The following is a 20,643-nucleotide window of genomic DNA, read 5'->3' as shown; positions in this document are numbered from 1 at the left end:
ACAGGCATTTCCTTCCTCAGTGCCTGGTACACTCAGGCCTCGCTTCCCCTTCAGGCTTAGCCCCAAGCAGATGGGTTGCTTTGCCTTGGGTTTTCTCCCTTTGGGAGGCATGTAGCTCATAACAGAAGTGATGGTTGCAGCTTCTTTCAGAGAAAGGCTTGGGTCTGACCTCTTCAGCTGCTTGTTAAGAGTAGACTGAGGAATTGTGCTTCGTTTTGAAGTGTTATCTACTCAAGGATGGACCGTCCTAGTATCTGACCGGGACTCTGCTCTCTCCGACCCTTGCCACCAGAAACAGAGCCAACGACTCTCCCCTAGTTACCACAATAGAATTCTCACTGCAGCAAAATACCAGCAAAGTAACACAACCTTGCTCTTCGGCTGTCGGCAGACACAAAGTTACTTTGGTTTTCTAAAAACCACAGTTGTAGTATACAAGTACTTGTTCTCTTTCTGTTTTGCCGAAAGTAAAATGATCTCAAACAAAATGTTAAGAAAATTGCTATACGGGGCTTTTCTCTCTTTTGTCGCTTCGATGCCAGTGTTAAATAACTGTAAACACACAGTGAGCATGGGATGGAGAAGTCCATCCTCATTGTTTTAATGTGCAGGCTAATAACAATTCACCTTCACGACCGTCTGTATGTAAATACATAATAGATGTGAAATGACTTTGAAATTTAAAATGTAATGAAAATGTGGGCGATGCTGGTTATTTGAATCTCTGGTAATTTGAGCACTTGCTGGTGGTGTTAATTTAGCCCTCTCCTATTCAACACCTTCAAAACATTTTCGTTCAGGAAATATCAAAGCACTTGGAAAAGTTTTAGCTGCAGATTTATCAGCTGCGTTCCAAGTTGAATGCAATCCATATTTGGACTTAATTAACACGGGCCAACCATATGTGTGCACATTTTCTAAAGGGACCAGGCACAGATGGGAGCAGATATCGTATTTTTGTCCTTCCCAGCTAGTACTGCTAAATGCATATGGGTATTTTCTGTGATGCTGTTATAATGTTTGGTAAACATGGACCTTCCTAGTCAGCCGCTGGCATTTCAGTCAAGGGAGAGGAGTGGGACAGCTGATGAACCGGCAGCGTTGCCATTCATCTCTCCCGCATCCCAAGGGCAGCAGGGAAAAATAGGTCTTATACTTATTTGGAATTAACTAAGAGGGCGGAGTTAAGCGTACTGCTTAGGACCAACCTAGGGTTTAGGTTCGACCCTAGACAATGTTGAAGAAAATAATTCAGATCTGATGCCATAGCCACAAGGTACCGAGCCCTGTTTCCAGCCAGTACCACCCTTCTGTTTGACATTCTCAGTATCAAAGTCTGCTCTTGGGGATATTAATCGGGAATCAGAGACTCTACTGACTCAAGTACACAAAGGAGGAAATGACTGAACAGTATTTGAAACACTATTCTCTCCCTAGATTTGCATCTTAATAGTCATGGGAACCTTTAGCTAAATGTCTATTAGTTGATGATATGTAGCAGCCAAGAATTGGAAGGAGTTGGAGCCAAGGACATACATTGAGATCTTTCTGGAAGTCTTAACGATTTACTCACGTGACATTTTCAGCCTTTACTTGCGTGGGCAGCCATCCCAGGTGCAGCCACACGTATGCCTGCAGGGGGGCCAGGTCAGCAGCATGGGGCTGGCATGAGCGGGACCCTTCCTATTCCTCATATGAGTTCAAAGCAGTCATTTAATTACAGGGCTTTCAGAAGATGAGTTTAAATTTTTCATTTCTTGCCTGCCCAGCCAAACTAGGCTTTTGTTCTCCGTGGATCAAGATCCTTTTGTGGGTGTCTTGGGCTTTGATGCGGGCGCATCAAATGATTATTGCAAGTCATACTTCCCGATAGACCCGAAGGGCTCTTCTCTCAGGTCCTAGGTCTGCAAGGGTAGGTTATCTGCCCTACCTAGTCAGTACTTATCTAGGTAGGCACCAAGGGAGTAATTAAAAGTCTTTTACTTCATTCAGTTCATGTATGTCTGATTTACATAATCTGGAAGGAGTCTTTAAATGGGGACTTGGAAACAACTTTTAAAAGTTGAAGAACAAGTATACAACTATTGAGATACATCCATTAAAAGAATATATAAAAACATATATGTTAATGAGATTAAACCACGATCTCCTTCAACAGAGAAACTCTTCTTTCACGTATTTGATATGCCCGGTGCCCAATTAATGCTCCCCCAAAATTGCTGAATGGACGCGCTAGATGACAACTGAGCTGCGGTTTCGTGTGACACTGATCCCTGCTCGCGAAGGACCTGGAACAGTTCTCCTCTGCATTCTTTCCTCCTCCCTGACCAGCATCACGAGCTTCTGTAAATCTGTAGTGGACGTTCATCCAATGCATGTTTAGCTACCTCCCTGACTTCCTTTGCAATTTCTCTGGGGCTGATTTTCTAGTCAGAGATCGGAGACACTGCTCTCAAACACTGCCGCTGCCCTGAGTGGAGCTCCACTGCCTGCCTCTGCACATTTACTTGTGTTACTGGGCATACTGGTTAAGTTCCCTGTTGGCCACACCAACCGGAGTCTTGGTTGTCACTGGACTAACCGTGGTTCCACTGCTCTGACTTTCCCAGTGTGCCTCTCCACTGTGACCAAGGCTCTTGATGAACCCCCCTTGTCTCACTACCGCTGGTCCAGTCACTTAGAAGCCTACTTGAGCCTAATTGTCCTACCCTGGTTTCAAGTAGAAAGTAATATTTCCCAAAGAGAGTGCTAGCGCTACTGAAAAGTTACGGACCCCTTTCTCAATTCTTTCTTATTTCCCTTTCAAAATTTTCTCCTTTTAGTCTATCATGTTGACAGTAGTTAAAGTCATCCCTTGGAACATGCTGAAACAGTGTTTCTTAAAAAGTGTTCCTGGGCTCCTTATCCAGAGGACCTGAAAATCTGCATTCCCACCACAAACCCTCGGATGACACTTATGCCCACCAGAGCTTGAAAAGCACTGGTGGGCACAAGGATATCTTGATCAGACATCCAGCCTGAGAGTGTCTTTTAATCCACTGACTCCTTCTTTCCTCCCTCTTCCCATGTGTGGGTTGTATTAATGATGCACTTTTAGCTTGACTTCTAACTTGCCCCCAGGCTAATTTCACTTAAGGTCTAGATGGGTTAAGATGACACTCTTGTTCGATACTTGATGCATCCTGTCAAATCTCTCTGACATTAAATGTCACATGGTTCAGAAATTTCAAGGTACGACTGAGCGAAAAAATTCAACAGACCTACACAGTACAGTAAGGCTGTCCTTATGTTCTTGGGGAAAAAAATGGATTGTGTTCTAGGCTGTTGGCTGACAAAGTCCTATGGGGACGATAAATATCTAACCTATATACTCAGATTGCCAGAAATTTCATAGTTTAAGGAGCATTGTTACTTGCACTTAAGGCTTTCAAGATATTCAAGAGTGCAATTTACACCCTATAAGAAATCCTTTAAATTGGCCACCTTCACTTACAGCTAGGAATCACAGACATTTTGAACGACATGGGCTTTTGGGTGGGAAATGAGGTCCAGAGATTTAGTGAAGGTCAAAGAGCCCTTTATGGATAATCTGGACCAACCACCCAGTTTCCTGGATCCACAGTCAATAATGCTTCTCCTCTGCAAGGCTGCCAGGGAGGCTGGAGGGTCTTGCAGGTCACGTGAAATCTGGATGCCCAGAGAAAAATGAAAGGGTATCGCTGAGCAGGTATAAAGTAACCAAGGTGTCTCTGACCCACTCTGATGGCTTCACAGACAAAAGAGGATGATAAATTAGAAACAGATTCTTTTTCTAAGGAGGAAATGTAGTAGAGTGGAAAAGAGTGAATGAACTTTGACATAGTTAGAAAGTTGGGTTCGAATCTAACTTTGGTCACTTACTGGTTTTGTGACTTTGGGAAAATGGCCTAAGCTCGTTGAGCTTCGATTTGGTCATCTCAAAAACATAGAGAATGTTGTGTGCCAACTATAAATGAAAATAAAAACTATTTTGGAAAAAAACAGAGAGAATGCTACTTGCCTTGTGTGATGGTACTCTCCATGACCGCACAATAACGAGAGTGCTGGATCTCCAGCAGGTGCTCATGAACTGTGATTATGAATACTATCATCATTACTTCAAAATTTTTCCTTAGTAAGTACTTTAATTCTGAAAGAGCACCATAGGTTCTACCCTTTCTGATATATGTGTATTGCTGAGGGTTTGTAGCATGCTGCGGAAGGTGCTAAATGTGGTCCCCAAACAATGGAACAACAGCAATATACTCGAGATTCTCTTACTTCTCCTGAAAAGCAGAGAAGCATCCCCTTGTCCTTCCTTTCCAAATAAGACAGACCATTGTAACCACTCGAATTAACTCTCCCAAAATAGTATGTTGGCAATCTTTGCTTTAGGCAAGCAGATCACTCATTAAAATTTGTATTTCTATCTGAAAATTCATTTTCTCTTCAAATGGCTATTTTTCCCCCTCAAGAATATTTCACTGAGAATGGACTCACAATTCTAATACTGCTGAGTTCCTTATGAACCAGTAGTTCCTTTATGAATCAAGGTGCCGTCTGTCCACCATAACATTAAATGATTAATTTGTACCCTTCTAGCCATGTGAGAACAATTCTGGCCATGGATCCAGCTCCCTGGCTTTCCTTCAGTATCATTTGCTTTCTGTCTAGTGGGAATCTGTTAGCATCTTACAGAAAGGACCAGACAAGCTTTGCTGGCTTCCTTTGCCTGTCTTGTAATTTGGCAGCATCCTGTGGGCGCTGATGAGCAGGCTGCTCTCTTCTAAACCCTTTATCCTTCCCCATTTCTGCAGGACAAAAGCCTGAAATTCTCCCACAGAGCTTTAGGGCACAGATTCATTCATATGTTCAACAAATATTTATCGACTACCTACTCTGTGCCAGGCACTGTTTTAGATGGTAAAGAACAGAGAGTCCCAGGCTTTGTGGATCTTGCATTGTAAATAGGGGAGAAATAAGGAAATAAAAATATAAAAATATAACTTTGATTTCAAAAACTGTAAAAGTAACTTAAATGTCTACATCTATCAGTCGTTTGAACTTTAAGTATGATATAAACTCAAGAGCTGTTTTTTACGAGCAAGATGAACCGAACAGGAGAGAAGTAAGAAAGGGAAGTGAGATTTTGGGAGACTGACTTCCTATGCTATGTTTTCTTCTTTTGCCTTTAAAAATCGAAATGTTTGCTCAGCCTTCTTACTCTCAGTAAAGAAGCAAGGCCTCTCTCTAAGGACACTTTATTCTTTCCCTTGTGCAAACAGGATGAGGGGCACCCTGAATGCCTGAATGTCGGCCACAGTGACAGTGGGGGAATGTGTGATAATGCTTCAGGAAATGAGTTCTTTAACAAAAATCAAATGGAAGATGGGTAGCCTCAGCTCGCTGCCTTTGGGTGCAATTGCCTTAATAGTTTAGATTGTGGGAAAGAGGAGAGCAAATCTGACATGCTGTAGGCAGTGTCTGCCAGCAAACGATCTGAGTTTCAATTAAAATACTTTCTGTGAGATCCACCAAAAACAGATGGGGATCCAGAGTAAAGGAGATAAAAATCATTCACGTTTTAGTGTAATGCTATATGTGTCAGTCTTATCTCATGCAATTTCTGCATCTCTGTAAAAAATAATAATAATAAACTCGTTTTCCCCTAAATCATATTTTTAAATCAAAAAATAGTTTTTTTGTTTTTTAAAGAGAATAAAAGCAATGGTGATTACTTTCGAAGGTTCTTGACTGGGAAGAGAGCACGGGGAAACATATTGGAGTGATGGGACTATTCTAAATCGGGATCTGGGTACTTGTTAAAGGGGCGAATACGGATGGAAAAGCCATTACGCTACAAATTGGAACTTGTGTATTTTTACTATATTTAATAGTAACTTCAATGAAGAAGAAAAAAATAAGTAAAAGGCAAGTCTGCATTTTAAGCCTGTAGATGTGTGGTGAACTAGACATCATAAAGTATCGCGAGGGGACTGATTAGATCTTTACAATTGCTTCCTTTTTGCTCAGCTGATGATACAATTTAGTAAACCACAGAGCTGTCAACTTTCCTTCTCGTTAGTGGTACCCACTGGGTTCCAATACTAAACCTATCTAGAAGGGAAATTAGAAAACAAATAAGGAAGAAGGGAAATACCCGCCGAGTTCCCAGCTGAGACGAAATTCAGTGACAGTTTCACAATTGCTGGGAATTTCTCTCTGTGCAGTTTTCCACACTGGTAATGGTTTTGACCCCAAGATTTCTGGGTCCCAGTATGATTGTTAGATCTGCCACAGAGGCAGAAATAATTGTAAGTGAGGCCACTGCTCCCTAAATAAATGTGAAAAGGTCACTTCACAGAAGAGTCACATTCAGCAAGCCTATGATTAAGAATATTAAAATTGAGTTGTTTCTAATAGCAAACAAAATACAATTGAATTCCACGTTGCATGCTTTTGAAGTTGTATTCATTTCCACTATTATTACTTTCTAATTTCTCAAAAGCAAGAAATTTCCAGATTTTCTGGTTTTGATTCACTTAAATTATGCACATGCTCACTGATTATTTTTGCATGATGAACACATTTTTGTTTGATGAAAATATTTTCTCTTTTAAAATAGGAGAGAAATAGATTCTCATTGTGTTAATAACAATTTTAAACCCATAGAGCCTTTTAAGGTTTTCTCCCTTAATAAAAGGCAGATTTTTAAAAATTTTATTCCTAGAGATTTTCATTTTGACCCTTTTATTCTGCCTTTATTTAAAGGGTTCATGGCATTAATCTCAATAAAATTGTGTTTTCCAAAAAAAGAAAGCCTTTTATGCTGGAAAAAAAATCTAAACACCTATATTTATATCTGTATCGCCAAATAAACTCCATTAATGACAAATCGTTTTTCCTGTCTAACGTGTTATTTTGAAGTCTGTTGTTTAGAACTCAAAAATATTTTTTTGCCCTTTAGAAACATGGTATCCGTGTTCTTAGAACAGCCCACAGAAGCTAGGTAACATATTAACGACGAAGGTGAAATACTGTATGTTTATGGAAAAATTTAATAAGATTATAATTATAGTAGAAGATTGTTGAATAAAACAGAATTTTGTAATTTTATCTTTCAACTATTGTTTGAAGGCATGTTTAATTACATGAAAGACATCTTCGAATAACCTACACTTGTCGATACAGATAATATAGAATAAAGAGTGAAAACAAAATATGAATCATCCCACCAACCAAAACTATCTACTCTTAATATAGTGTCATGCTTATTTCCAAGAATGAAAATATATTTTTACATAATTGAGATTACACTGCACTGTTTTGAATCTTGCTTTTCTTGCTCATTGTTATATTTTAACTATTCTGAAAACTGTCATAATAGATTCTTTGTCTAATCTCACTTCAAATCCCATTTTCTTTCTTTAAAATAAGTAGGCCACTACTTTTTGTTTTATCTTGGCTTATATAGAATGTATAAAATGAAGCAGAGAAAGGAAGGAGAAGAGATCCAGGGAGGGGAGAGCGAAAATGACCACAACAGCAAGAGAGAGTGGCGGCAGCAGTGCCAGAGTCAGAAGGGTCTTTGGAGAAAAAAAGATTTTTCAGAGAAAATTAACAGAATTGGAGCAATGAACTTTCAAAAAACAGGGATTCTAGTACTGGAGCTAAATGGGAATAAGCATCATTTTATCCTATCCCATCATTTGATAAGGAGATGAATGTCTATTGATTTTAAGGTCTTGCTTAGGGGAAAGAGATAGTTTGAGGCAATTCTGGGAAAGGAACCCACATATGCTGATTCTCAACTTCCTTCCTGAAGCTCTGAGGTATCGAAAAATTGAGGAGCAGGAGGTATGGACGATCTCCTTAAGTATAAAAGAAGAAATGGTGGAAGAGAGATAGTGGCTTAAACAAAATCCTGATATAAGGCATGGTCAGGGCTGGCTGGAGCTCGGAAAAGTTAAGGAAAGAGGAAAAGTTAAGCAGAGTACACCTTCTTGGGTACAGGGAGGTGAAGACTATGTATAAACCACTATCCTTAAAGGTCTTCTTTTTCGGCTTAAGGATTACTTGCTCCAGATTTGTCAAAATTCTAGAACGAAGGCTACAATATATTGTTAAACCATTCACGTAGATTAGCAAATGGAAAGACAGTGGAGTTAAGCACTTGCCCATTTAATAGAAGAAGAACCAATGCTCATTGCAACCAATTATGCTGATCACATCCTTTACTGTCCTTGAAGCAAAGTCTACCTGTCCAAAGTCTAATCTAAAACAGCACATGCTTTACGTATTTTGGACATCGGTATTGATAAGAGTCCACTGTCCTCGCTACACTATTTCTCAGTGCTCTTGCTGATTCGAGAATAAACTTGAGGCTGGTGCCACTGGGAGGTGGGAGTCAGAGGCTGGAAGATGGGAAATAGAGAGAAAACTTCTCCAATATTTTTTAAAGTTTACCAATGTCTACTGTTCATTTGAAAAATAAAAAGCATTGCCCTAAGTGAGAACTTAGATTTCGTTATTTGAATCAGTGTCACTTTGCTTTAATACTACATTATTTTTGGTGTGTTTCTCAAGAGTCAGACCTCGCAAATTTAAAACTTGCTTTTTAATTGCTTTTTTCTTTTTGTCTTTTCTTTTTTTGCTAAGACTCACCTTGACCTTATCCTGTCCCATGGACTTGAAGAATTTTCCAATGGATGTCCAGACTTGTACGATGCAGCTGGAGAGCTGTAAGTCATTACCATTAAAATGACTGCCTGCCTGTTTTAACAAATAACCTGGTTCTTTCAGTGTCTCACTAAGACCCATTCTCTACCTACTTATCAACTCGCAAGGTCTTAATGAAAAGACAAGCAAAAATGTGTGTGTGTCTCGTACCAAACAGAGCATAGACAATCTTTCAAAGTAAAATGCCAAATAACTTACCCTTCCTCAAAAACGAAACCTGATTAAGTTTTCTTTGAAATGAAAATGTCTCCTTGGGAAAACTGAGATTAGTCATTCAATCTCTTTGATGAATTGCTCTCTAATAATAAAATGGTATTTCTTTCTATCTAATGCTCATATAGACCATCACCTCAAAGGAATTTTGGCAGGAAGGAGCGTTAGTCAGAGGAGGATGCAAGAATGAGGGCCATGAGATGATATAGAATAACAGGTATCTCCCTAAGGTGGGCAGTGGACACACAAAAGCATGATGAAGGAAGGAGAAAAATGCTATCTACTCTGTCCCCCTTGCCACTAGCCACAATGCCACTGAAATCTTTGACACATGCCACAAGTTACTGATGCCTCCCAGGTAATGGGATTCTCAAGACAAGAGACATGAATTTTTTCTGGCTTGCTCTGTCAGTTTCTCTGTTTGCAAAATATAGAGAATAATAAGTCCCAATGACCTACAGGGATGTCAGGAGATTTAATGAGGCAGGAGCAAGGAAATACTTTAAACTTCTTGGTTTAGAAAAATAAATAATAAATATAAAGATGCATCAACTATTATTAAAAAAGAATCAGTGACAGGGTTTTCATTCTGATCGTGTAAAATCACCAAAGAGTTCTCTTGAAACTTCCTACGGAAATAAACAAAATAATAAAATGTCTTTGTTTTAAGAAGTTGCCAGGGATAAAATGAGAATTTCTGATTTACAATAAACTTTATGTATTCTTTTTTCCCCATTGCCCCTTCTCTTGAGAAGAAAGTTAAGAAAAACATTTTCTTACATAATGATTCCTTCCTGTGTCTTCTCTACTGCTCCAAACTCACACCTGTCTCAACCCAACATCTATTTTCTCTATAAAACAGCAACCATAGCTGTCATCTGAGGCTTCACCAAGGCTTAAGAAACTCCAGTTAGTAAATACGGTTGATCCTTGCAGGACCTAGAAGTCGTAAAATTAAAGCAGCAGCAATATGTGTTTACCAGTAACTCTGAACGTGAAGGGTACAAATTACTCTTTACTTTTCTACCCTCATAATACCTCCTCCTTCCCTATCCCCTTACCTCTTCCTTCTGTCCCAGTCTGGGGCTTCAAGATGGCTGACAAGGACTATTATTATGGTGGCCACCCAGAAGCTCACCAGACAAGGATATGGGGTGTTTGATGAGCTTCTAGTATTTGTTGGAGATACTCAAGAAGTATTCATGCAGCCTTGCAGTAAAACAGATAGAGTTGGCCATTCTCTCTGTGGAACAGCAATGCTGGTACAGGGTCCTCTTTGTAATTCCTTGCTTTCTATGTTATTTTTTGGCTTTCTATGGAAAAGGTGGTCCAAAGAAAGAAGAAAGCAGATTCCAACTAACTTTGCCATTGATTCCTGGGTAGCTTTGGTGGGTCACTAATTTGTAGTAATTAATCATAAGACTCTACTGAGATTATTGGCCATCCAAAACCTCACATAATATCCCTCATCTTCCTTACTCTCATTTCTGAGTTCAAATATCACAAATAAAAGGGGAAGGGAGAGAAATGATGCCCAAAGGAAAAGTAGCTTTCATTTATGGGGTGCAAAAAGATCCAAAAGCCCCTGACAGATAATGGCCTAGTTAACAGGAGCCTGGAGACCGAGAGCTAACTTTGGTTTGGTAAACTGATAACAATCTTATTTTAGATAGTTCAGGAGTCATATGACAATATGACCTTATGTAATAGAGATTGTTTTACTTCATATTCATCATTGTGATGAGTGGGCCCGTTTAGCAAGACTAGCACAAATGAATATGCTTTATTTGCATATTCTGCAACTCCTTCTTAGGTTACCTGTCTGTAGCCTTCCCCACACGCTAAGGTAAAGGAAGGTCGACCATCAGGACATTAACATAAGCTTTCTGAAAATGAAGCTAACAGACCCTAGGAGAGGGGCCAAGTGGCAATGGGAATGTTTTAGGAAGGCCTGTGATGAATTCACTCTCATTAAAAATAAATGCTTTTCATTTGAAATACCAAGACTGGTGCCATGAATTGCATTGTCTTATTGGATTGCAGCAGACATAGCTCTTTGAAGTAAAGACAATCTTCAAAGGATTTTTGTGTTTGTTTACTTGTTTTTTTCTTCGGAAATATTTAGTGAATAAAGAAGACAGAAGAATATGAACTTTATAGATTCTATTCTTTCATTACACAGAAAAAAATCATTCAGGAATAGCTTGCTGATGTCAATTTCTTTGACTCCGATAACATGTAGTTGTCATGATGACTGCAGCTCTTTTATTAAAAATGCTCCCGAATTGAATGAGCATGTGTCTGCTTTAGACGACTTTCTTGTTTGTCTCTTTACATGGCTAAGCTTTCAAGGTTTCTTGAAAAGATGCATTCAGTTTTTCACTATGATTTGCTTACTCTCTAGTTGGGTACACGATGAATGACCTGATATTTGAGTGGTTAAGTGATGGTCCAGTTCAAGTTGCTGAAGGATTGACTCTGCCCCAGTTTATCCTGAAGGAGGAGAAAGAACTCGGCTACTGCACAAAACACTACAACACTGGTAAGTTTTCTTTCAGCTGGTCAACCCAAATGGGCTCCATCTGCAGCTTGGGGTATATATCTCATTACCTCAATTGCTGCATGTTCACTAGGAAAATAGAGTTAAAAAGGCAAGGACCTGGGCTTGGTGCCAAAGCCTCTCAACAGATAAGATACCTATATGCTCTGGAATAGGTCAATGAGCACAACAAAGGATTTCTCCAAAACAGAGAGAGAAGAATAAGAGATCTGGGAATATTGCTGTTCTCTTGCTTACCATTCTCTGTCAAATTAGTCTGAGGAAAGGTGTATCAGACCTTGTAAGTGATACAGGAAGAATATAAATCCTGGCAGGTTCAGTTCCTGGCATCCACTTTTGACATTGGATCCTCAGGTCAATCTACACTCTCTGACTTAGGGGAAGAGAGAAATCAACATAGGTCTTTGTAAACCCAGAAACACAGCTGTTATGCTCTTTGGTCCTGGACAGTAATAAGAGTTTGAATGAAAATCAGCTGGCGGGAATTCAGCCGGCTCTAAAATGCATTGTCAGTAGTGCGGATAGACATGGAGCAGGGGGAAATTTTGAGGTGATAGCAACAAGTGGGCATCTGTTGCTGCCTGGAAGATTATGCCTGCCCAGTAAAGTGGATGGCTTTTCCTATGAATGTCCCAGTTTTGATACCACACAGCTGGTCATAGAGAGGCAATCAAGACATGTTCAGTGACAGCTCCAGATCCCTTGCTGAGCAGAATGGTCCATGAACACTTGTTTCAGCATCAACAGTGCTTCCGAGGAAGCTACTAAAACCTGATTCTAAGGTGCTCTTCCTCACCAAGAGGAACCAACCCTATCTCCTATAATCTGTGTGGGCCAAGCCAAATTACCTCCTGGGGTTCTGACTCCAAGCCAATTAAAGAGAGAAAAAAACGTGGCAAGGGGAAGGGACATTTATCTTTCAATAGTACCTTAAAAGTTTTAATATCTTTATATGCACTTTTTCTATACACAATGTAGCACTATAAACAGATTCTAGAAATATTCTACATGTCCTCAAGCAATTACCCAGGAGGCTAGGAAATTTTTACAATGACAGGATTATATACATGGCTTATACAAATGTGCATTTTTCCCTTGCTATTGATAACACAAAAATAGATCCACAAGTATTCAAATACTTTGAGAGCTCTAAGTGAACTTTACTACTTCAGAGGGGATGGTTTCAACTATTACCTATTATATGTTATATATTATATGCTGTATACTATATGCTATATATATGCTGTAAGTTATATTCTATACTATATATTATAATCCCAAGAAATGAGAGTATTTTGTTTCCACTAGTCAGTTTATGACAGTCTTGCAAATTCTGACACTCTCTCCAAATAATCAAGCTTTAACATGCACAGATTTAGAAAATTAAATATGCCACATGGTTTTGGTCCAGTGACTCTTTAGATCATTCATTCTCACACTGTCATATCCATTACTGGTTAAGTTGGCAAAGAGTTAAATTGATTATGTAGGGTGAGCATTTTGTGCAATCTTCCAAATCCATCTATAATGCTCTTTTAAAAAAAAAATAAAATGAGAGGCTGGAATAGGAAAGATAAATTCAAATTGGATTGTAAATCATCATTTCCTGCTTTCAGGAAAGTTTACCTGCATCGAGGTTAAGTTTCACCTGGAACGCCAGATGGGCTATTATTTGATCCAGATGTACATCCCCAGTCTGTTAATAGTCATTTTGTCCTGGGTCTCCTTTTGGATAAACATGGATGCAGCCCCTGCCAGAGTCGCACTGGGCATCACCACGGTCTTAACGATGACGACCCAGAGTTCAGGTTCCAGGGCATCTCTGCCAAAGGTAAGAAATCTCCTCACTTGACAACAAATGACCTGAGAGGTTTGTCAAAGGTCTTGTGTGCTGGAGGATTCTGGGAATACAGAAATACCTGCCATCCTATGGCACTGTTGTAGATGCAAATGCCAGAAGAGAGCGAAGAGCTGAGTCTGCAAGAATTAGAGCTCTGAGGACATGAGATAACTTCATATCCAGATCAATTAGGGGAAAGAGAAATCAGGATTGGGAGAGAAGAGGAATGAGCAGAGGCAGAGACATTGCTCAGGAATTCTAAGAAGCCCTGAGTGCTTTTGACTTCATGTTGTTTATGAGCCATAAAGCTTGCAGGAATTGGAGTAAGATTGATGCAACCTATGCTCTATTGTCAAGTATTTATTGGTGAAGCTATTGAGATTCATATGCCCAGTGAAGTCTTTTACAGAAAGAAAGGTTTGAATTAACCTCCTGGAAGTTTATACGGAAAAGCCATATCAATGAATAAATATCTATATATCTATATCTATATATAGATATAGATATATAGATATATAGATATATGAAATGTATGTATAATATTAGGGTATAGCAATCAGATATAACCATTTTTGCTATGCTTTAGGGTATAGCAATCAGATATAACAATCTTTGCTATGCCTTAATTTACCTTAATGGCTGATACTTTACTATTTTTAAATGACAGTTGACTGGAGAAGAAAACTGTGGAGTCATCCAAGATGGTGAAAATTCCAGCAACTGTGGCAGGTTGACAGAGGAGTGTGGGATAGATATTAGGGGCACATAGACATTTTGTAGCACCTCAAATAATAATCCATAATGGCTGCATAATCTATTTTTATGCAAGGTAGGCCCACTGCATTTGTAAATATTGCTTAAGTAATAACAAATGTCCTGCTTGTGGAATTCTCAGCTCCTCGGAAGTGTGCCAATGTGTGTTTCCCCCTTTCACTGAGTACACTGAGCTGCTGGCTTCAATCTTATTACAGTGGTGTGAGTTCAATTTAGTATTCAGTATACACTGTCTCATACTGGTTGAGCAGTCTCTCCAAAACCCAGCTCCAGAAAATTGAGATGTAATCCCGTATCTTTGCTGGCTTGGGCTTATGTTCAGTCATGCTGCTTTTGACATGATACGAAATGTTAAATCGTGTTGCACATTATCTCCTATGTTGGAAGATAAGATGACATACGGAGGAGGTCTGTGGCTATAATGGAGATGGACTGAATACGGGGGAAATAGTTAGGAACTCTTCAAGTTCCATGCCTCCAAATATAGATACTAGAGTTTGTATGCTAATAGAGAAAGGAATAGATCTGTCTCTGACAATTTGTTTTTATTTTCTAGAATAACAAACAGTACAAAATACCTGTGTCATATTTATATTGGAATACAGATGTCAGAAACACTAATAGCTTTTTTTTTTTAGCTACATAATCACAAATCAATTTTACCTACTGGAAATTCTAATCCACTCTGTGCCCCCTTCCCAAACAAGTTCATTTGCTTATTTCTCATTAGTTATTAGTTATTGTCATCGTTGCATGCCATGCTGTTAAACCCCAGGATGCACAAACACGTACTGTACAATTTAATAGACGGCTAAAAGTATTGGTAACAAATTGTAAGCAGATGATGTCAAAACATAAAACATTTAGCCTCCAATCACTTATCGCTATGAAAATGGTATTCATTTATTTTCAAAACGGGAGCTTGAGTTTTTAAAATTTTGTTATTATTATTAGCTATTATGATTCTACATCGATAGTCAAAACTATTGCTAAATAAATGGTCACTGATCAGTGATCTTTGTATGTAGGCACAATCAGGAACCAAAAGAGGGTATAATCATAAGTCATTTTATACTGAGCTCTGAACTCATAGTGGTTATCCTTTTACTATCGGCAGGTTTATTCCTACACGCCTTTTTCCTAGGCTATTATTAAACATGGCTGGCTCTCAGCTGACTGTGGGGAGATGTGACTCATATGGATGTCAGTGAGAAAGGAAAATGGGATAAAAAGTGAGTCATGGAAAATAAAGAATTGACCGTACACTTACATACACACACACACTCACACTCACTCATTCGCTCATTTTAATTTATAAACACTGCAGTCCTGAGCAGATACTCCAATCTGCTGGTTGTACGTTTGCTCCAGAGCCTATGGCAACAGCCTAGATAGAGTAGGTGTGAACACTGCACTTCACAAGACGGGCTTGTTGAAGAAAAGATAGAAAACACAGAAAGTATGATTAATGTTAACCATCTAGTAAATAACTCTTAACATTTTGGTGTATTTCCTTCCAGTCTTTTTTTCCTATGCATATTTATAGGCAAACCCACACTCGTGCGCACATAGAAAATGGAGATCAAACTTTTACATAGTTCTATACTATGTGCCATTTCCCATGGCATTAAAAATCTATTATGAAGATAATTTGCAATGACTTACTAGTCTAGCTGATATATTTATTATTGTTTTACCATAATGGACAATTAGGAGTTTGTTTTTGGCTTTGTTAAGTATGATATTCATAAGTAATATATTCATATATGAGTGTTTATGTGTCACTGTGTTCTAGAAGACATGTATTTTTTTTTAATCTTATTTTGCAATGTAAAAAAGAAAGAACTGAGGCTAGAGTGAATGAAGGATGATCTATGATAAGATGCTCAATGAGATGTATGTTCCATTCAGGTAAAAACTTGGTCTTATTCATCATGTTAACTTGAGCACCTAGAAGAGTGTGTGACTCAGACTAGATGATCGATAAATCCTCATTGAATGGATAAATAAATTAATAAACAGCCCTGTTCCCTCATGTATGACCACGTAGAAGATAGAGTAGACTTGAAACAGAATCAATGGGTAAAAGTTTTACAGAAAAATATTAGAGTTTTAATATATGGAAAAATTTCATAGCAATATGAAATAGCCTATAGAGAAATAAAGGGCCTTATGAGGAGAAGACGCCATGTTCTTTGAGTGATCTATTATATGCTTATAGTCATCTGTCAACGAGAGAAGCCAAAGTTTATCATACAGGTGTGTGTACGTGCATGTGAGTGTTTTTCACAGGTAGGCAGTTTTTTGAATGGCTTAAGCTCTAGAAGGTCTGAATAAGCAATGGGTCTGTTTTTTTTCCAATGCCTGCCATTAAATACTCTCAGTTGGTTCCATTTTCCCTGCCCTTGGAAGACATGTCAGGAAAATTCCAGAGATTCTCAGTCACTACAGGCCATGCCATTAGACCCAGAATGAACAAACACGTATGTTACAATCTAACAGACAGCTAAAGTGTCAACAATAAATATTTTAGATTTTTTAAAAATCATCTATCCAGAAACAAAAATTCAATCTCACAACCATCTCAATGCCCTTTGCCTCCCTTGCCCCCAGCTCAGGCCTGACCTTTGGCTTAAAGACATGCAGTGAGGTAGGCATAGTCTGTTCCTTTACAGTTCCTCCCCTTGCTTTTCCAATTCTCTTCCCGACTCCTGTTGCTGAATAGTGTTGAGGGCTGAAGAGGAAAGGGTGGATGGAAAAAAGTTGTATGTGACTGACACTGTTGTAGTCTAACCCCGCCATCTCTGATGGTAAGCCTCCAAATGCAAGTTTTCTTGTGAGTTGAACTTGACTTCTTTAGAGATTCCTGAGGTTCCCAAATATTATACCATTCCTCAATGAATAATGAACCCTCTGGCTGATTGATGTCTTACAATCTCCTCTTAGCTATCCCCTCTTAGCGGCACATCTTCTAGCTCCTGAGGTCTCCTTAGTCAAGTAGACAGCCCTCCTGGTCGACATGTTTTCAAGATGATTCACATCTGGCTATCTTCCACACCATTTATTTGGCCTACCAAGAACATGCATCCTTGCCTTGCTAAATAGTGGACATGCAACTTAACTGTTAACCCTTCTGCCCTCACCCCACCATCTTGGGTATTCCAGCTAGCCTAATGCCTTCAGAATTTACCCAGGTAAGAAACAAGTATTGCTGTTCATGTTTCCATACAAAATCCAAACTACTAAGGTCATATGACAGGTTTTCCTGATCCAGGGCAACTTGTTGGAATTTCAGCAGCTCAGCAAATACACAACATGTGGAGGAGATGCCAGTCTCTTCTCTTACGGGGGTGAGGATAAATCACCTTCTCCCCATCTTTAGGAGAGTTGGGAAAATGCCAGAGCACTGTCAACAAATTACATGACTTCGATTAATTCTTTTCAAATGTCTAGTCTTCTGTAATGATACAGGGAGTTGGGTAAAATCATCTCTAGATAGCTTTTCCTTTCTTCTAGAAAGTCCTGAATCCTATATGCATATCTGTAGCATCTCCCTTCAGAGTGAAGCTTTAAGCAAAATTCTGAGACAATGGGAATATCCCATTCCCAGATAAGAGGTACAAATTGGCAGTTATAAAACAGTCACAGGGATGTACACTACAGCATAGGAAATACAGTAATATTTTAATAACTATGTATGGTGTCAGGTGGGTACTACACTAATTGAGGTGATCACTTAGTAAATTATATAAATGTCTAAGCGCTATGCTGTACACCTGAAAGTAATTTAAAATATTAGAAAAAGGAATATCCCATTCCCATACTGTTATAAACGAACACTTAATTTTTGAGTTTTATCCCTGTGAGGGCAAGGATTCCATCGATTCTGTCCGTGTTTATATACCCGCCACTAGCACAACGCCTGGCTCATAGTAGGTGCTTAGTAGAGTTGGGTAGTAAATGAATAAACAGTGTTGAAAAGACTTGTAGTCAAGTGGTATTCCATGTGTACTTTAATTAGCGATTCATTCGTCCATTTATTTGTTCAACTAACATTTATTGAATGTCTTCTCTGAGCCATGCATTGTGCTAGGGGCTGAGGAATAAAACAAAGTCCCTGCCCTCGGGTACTTGTAATCTGGTAGCCTAGAGATCAATACCTGGAATGATGATTATTAAACAATGTTAAATACAGTCAAGTGTCACATAATAACATTTCAGTCAATGACAGACTATATATGACAATGCTCCCATAAGATAATAATGGAGTTGAATTTCCTCTAAGAAAGGGAAAGACATGTAGTTCAGGAGAAACTTTTTTTTTTTCTTATGGGAGCAACAGAATCCTTCTCACTCACAACACTTCAATCTTGAGTGCACAGATGACCTCCCAATCAGTCAGACACTGACCCATTTAGTGCAGAGGAGCCTGTCCCCCTAGTGCTACATATTCAGAGGGCGCTATGGCCCTCCCAGATCTAGGTTGGTGGTTTTCAGAGTACATGGCTGTACGTTCTTCATTGAGGACCTAAGATCCTGTACAAGGACACAGGTCCACAAGAGCGACCTTAAACAGTATTCGGTGCTTCTGTCACTTTAGTAAACGATTTCTGTGGTAGTGCGGGGCCAGCCTGTCCCTGTACTTTGGAAATATTTTCTAGGTTGTAAGGATGTAAAGCATAGGTAAGTTTTATCTCTTCCATCAATGCCAAAGAAGCCTTTGTGCCAGAAGGGTCAATGGAACCAAATAAAATTTTCCAAAGTAAAAATACTGAGTTCTCAGTTGTACACCCTCTCTATGTTAAATACCCTTTTTTTTACGAATGCCACGAAGTTCCATAATCTGACCACTGCTCCAACATGCCATAGCTAAAACTACATTGCCATGACAATCCCCCATGTTCCTTTGTCTCTCCATTTTAATTTCTTATTAGTACCGATCCTCAGGCCACCTTCCACTCCCTCCTGACGGTCACTATTATGGTGAGGTATGCCTTGCCAATGACTTAAGATATGCAGATGACACCGGCTTGCTGACAGAAAGTAGTAGTGATTTGACATGACTTCTGATAACAGTAAAAGAAGTGCCAAAGCAGGACCGTATTTGAACCTAAGAAGACAAAAATCATGACTACAGAAGAAATACACAACTTTAACATCGACAATGAGGACCTCTAAATGGTTCATTTTGTTTACCTTGGTCCAGTCATCAATTCAACTGGAGACAGCAGCCAAGAAATGGAGAGAAGGCTGAGACTTGTAAGGGTAACAAAAGAAGAATTAGGAAAGATCATCAAGAGCAAGGAAGCGTCATTAGAGACCAAGGCTAAGATCATCCGCACCCTTGTATTCCCAATTACTACATGTAGAAGCCAAAGTTGGACAGCGAAGAAAGCTGATAGGGAAAAAAAAAATGAAATCATTTGAAATATGGTGTTGGAGGGGAGCTCTACTGATACCCTGGACCGCCAGAAAGACAAACAAGCGGATCCTAGAGCAAATTAAGCCTGAAACATTGCTAGAGGCAAAAACGGCAAAACTGAAGCTGTCCTACTTTGGGTCTACCATGAGAAGGCAGGGTTTTTTGGAAAAGACAATAATGCTGGGAAAAACAGGTGGCAGGAAAAGAGGAAGACCAAACATGAGATGGACTGACTCCATAAAAGAAGCCGTAAGCCTGAGTCTACAGGAGCTGACCGGGGCTGTCGAGGACAGGACACAGTGAACATCATTCATTCATAAAGTCGCCGACTCAACGGTGCATAAGAGCAACACGCCTTACCCCACCAGTTTCCCCTCAATATTTCCAATCAACCCAGCCCACATCCGTGTTCACGGAGCAGCACTGACAACTTCTATTTCTTGTCAGAAGGAAGCAGGAGGGAGGGCTTGTGGGACAGTGTGTATAAAGTCCACAACAGTGCACGGTACTGTCCTAGGCCTTCAAATTCACTCATCACTTGCTCGGTGACTCAGCCAGAGCAACTTCCAGTCCTGCAAGCACCATTCATGGTAGGTGTCCTACACAGGTGTACCATTTTTTTTTTAACTTTTAGATCATATTTTCTATGTTTAGATATACTTAGACACATAAATATTTACTATTGTGTTACGAATGCCTACAGTATGTAATACAGTAACATGCTGTACAAGTTTGTGGCCTACGAGCAATAGGCTAGACCACACAGCCTAGATGTGTAGTAGGCTAGACCACTAGGTTTGTGTGAGCGCACTGTGTGATGTTCGCACAAGGATGAAACTGCCTAACGGCGCATGTATCAGAACATATCCCCGGCATTAACGCACAGATGTATAAGGACATGAAGGAAGATACCTAAGCTATTAAATGGAGGAGGGAAAAATGGAAGGAGATGGAGGAAAGAGAAGAGAGCCAGAGGAGGGAGAGAAGAAACGGTGTTGGGAAAATGGCCCGAAGATGAAAGGAGCCCGTGCTGAGTCTGTGAAGCAGATTAAATAGGTGAAGTAGGAGGAGGGAAAG

General features: G+C 39.4%; 1 protein-coding gene across 4 annotated transcripts in view; it reads left to right on the top strand.

Moving 5' to 3' along the window:
• Positions 1-20,643, top strand: part of GLRA2 (glycine receptor alpha 2) — a 171,740-nt gene that overhangs the window by 57,380 nt on the left and 93,717 nt on the right. For all 4 annotated transcript variants that reach the window (XM_039873647.1, XM_039873657.1, XM_039873640.1 and 1 more), the window contains 3 exons: positions 8,677-8,759; positions 11,375-11,512; positions 13,147-13,361. In XM_039873647.1, the coding sequence (XP_039729581.1) occupies positions 8,677-8,759; positions 11,375-11,512; positions 13,147-13,361 (436 nt within the window). The remainder of the gene's footprint in view (positions 1-8,676; positions 8,760-11,374; positions 11,513-13,146; positions 13,362-20,643) is intronic.

Source organism: Pteropus medius, unplaced genomic scaffold, assembly GCF_902729225.1.
Source record: "Pteropus medius unplaced genomic scaffold, Ma_sr-lr_union100, whole genome shotgun sequence".
Taxonomy (NCBI): domain Eukaryota; kingdom Metazoa; phylum Chordata; class Mammalia; order Chiroptera; family Pteropodidae; genus Pteropus; species Pteropus medius.
Note: the sequence above shows the minus strand (reverse complement) of the source record. Positions and strands in the feature narration are given on the sequence as shown.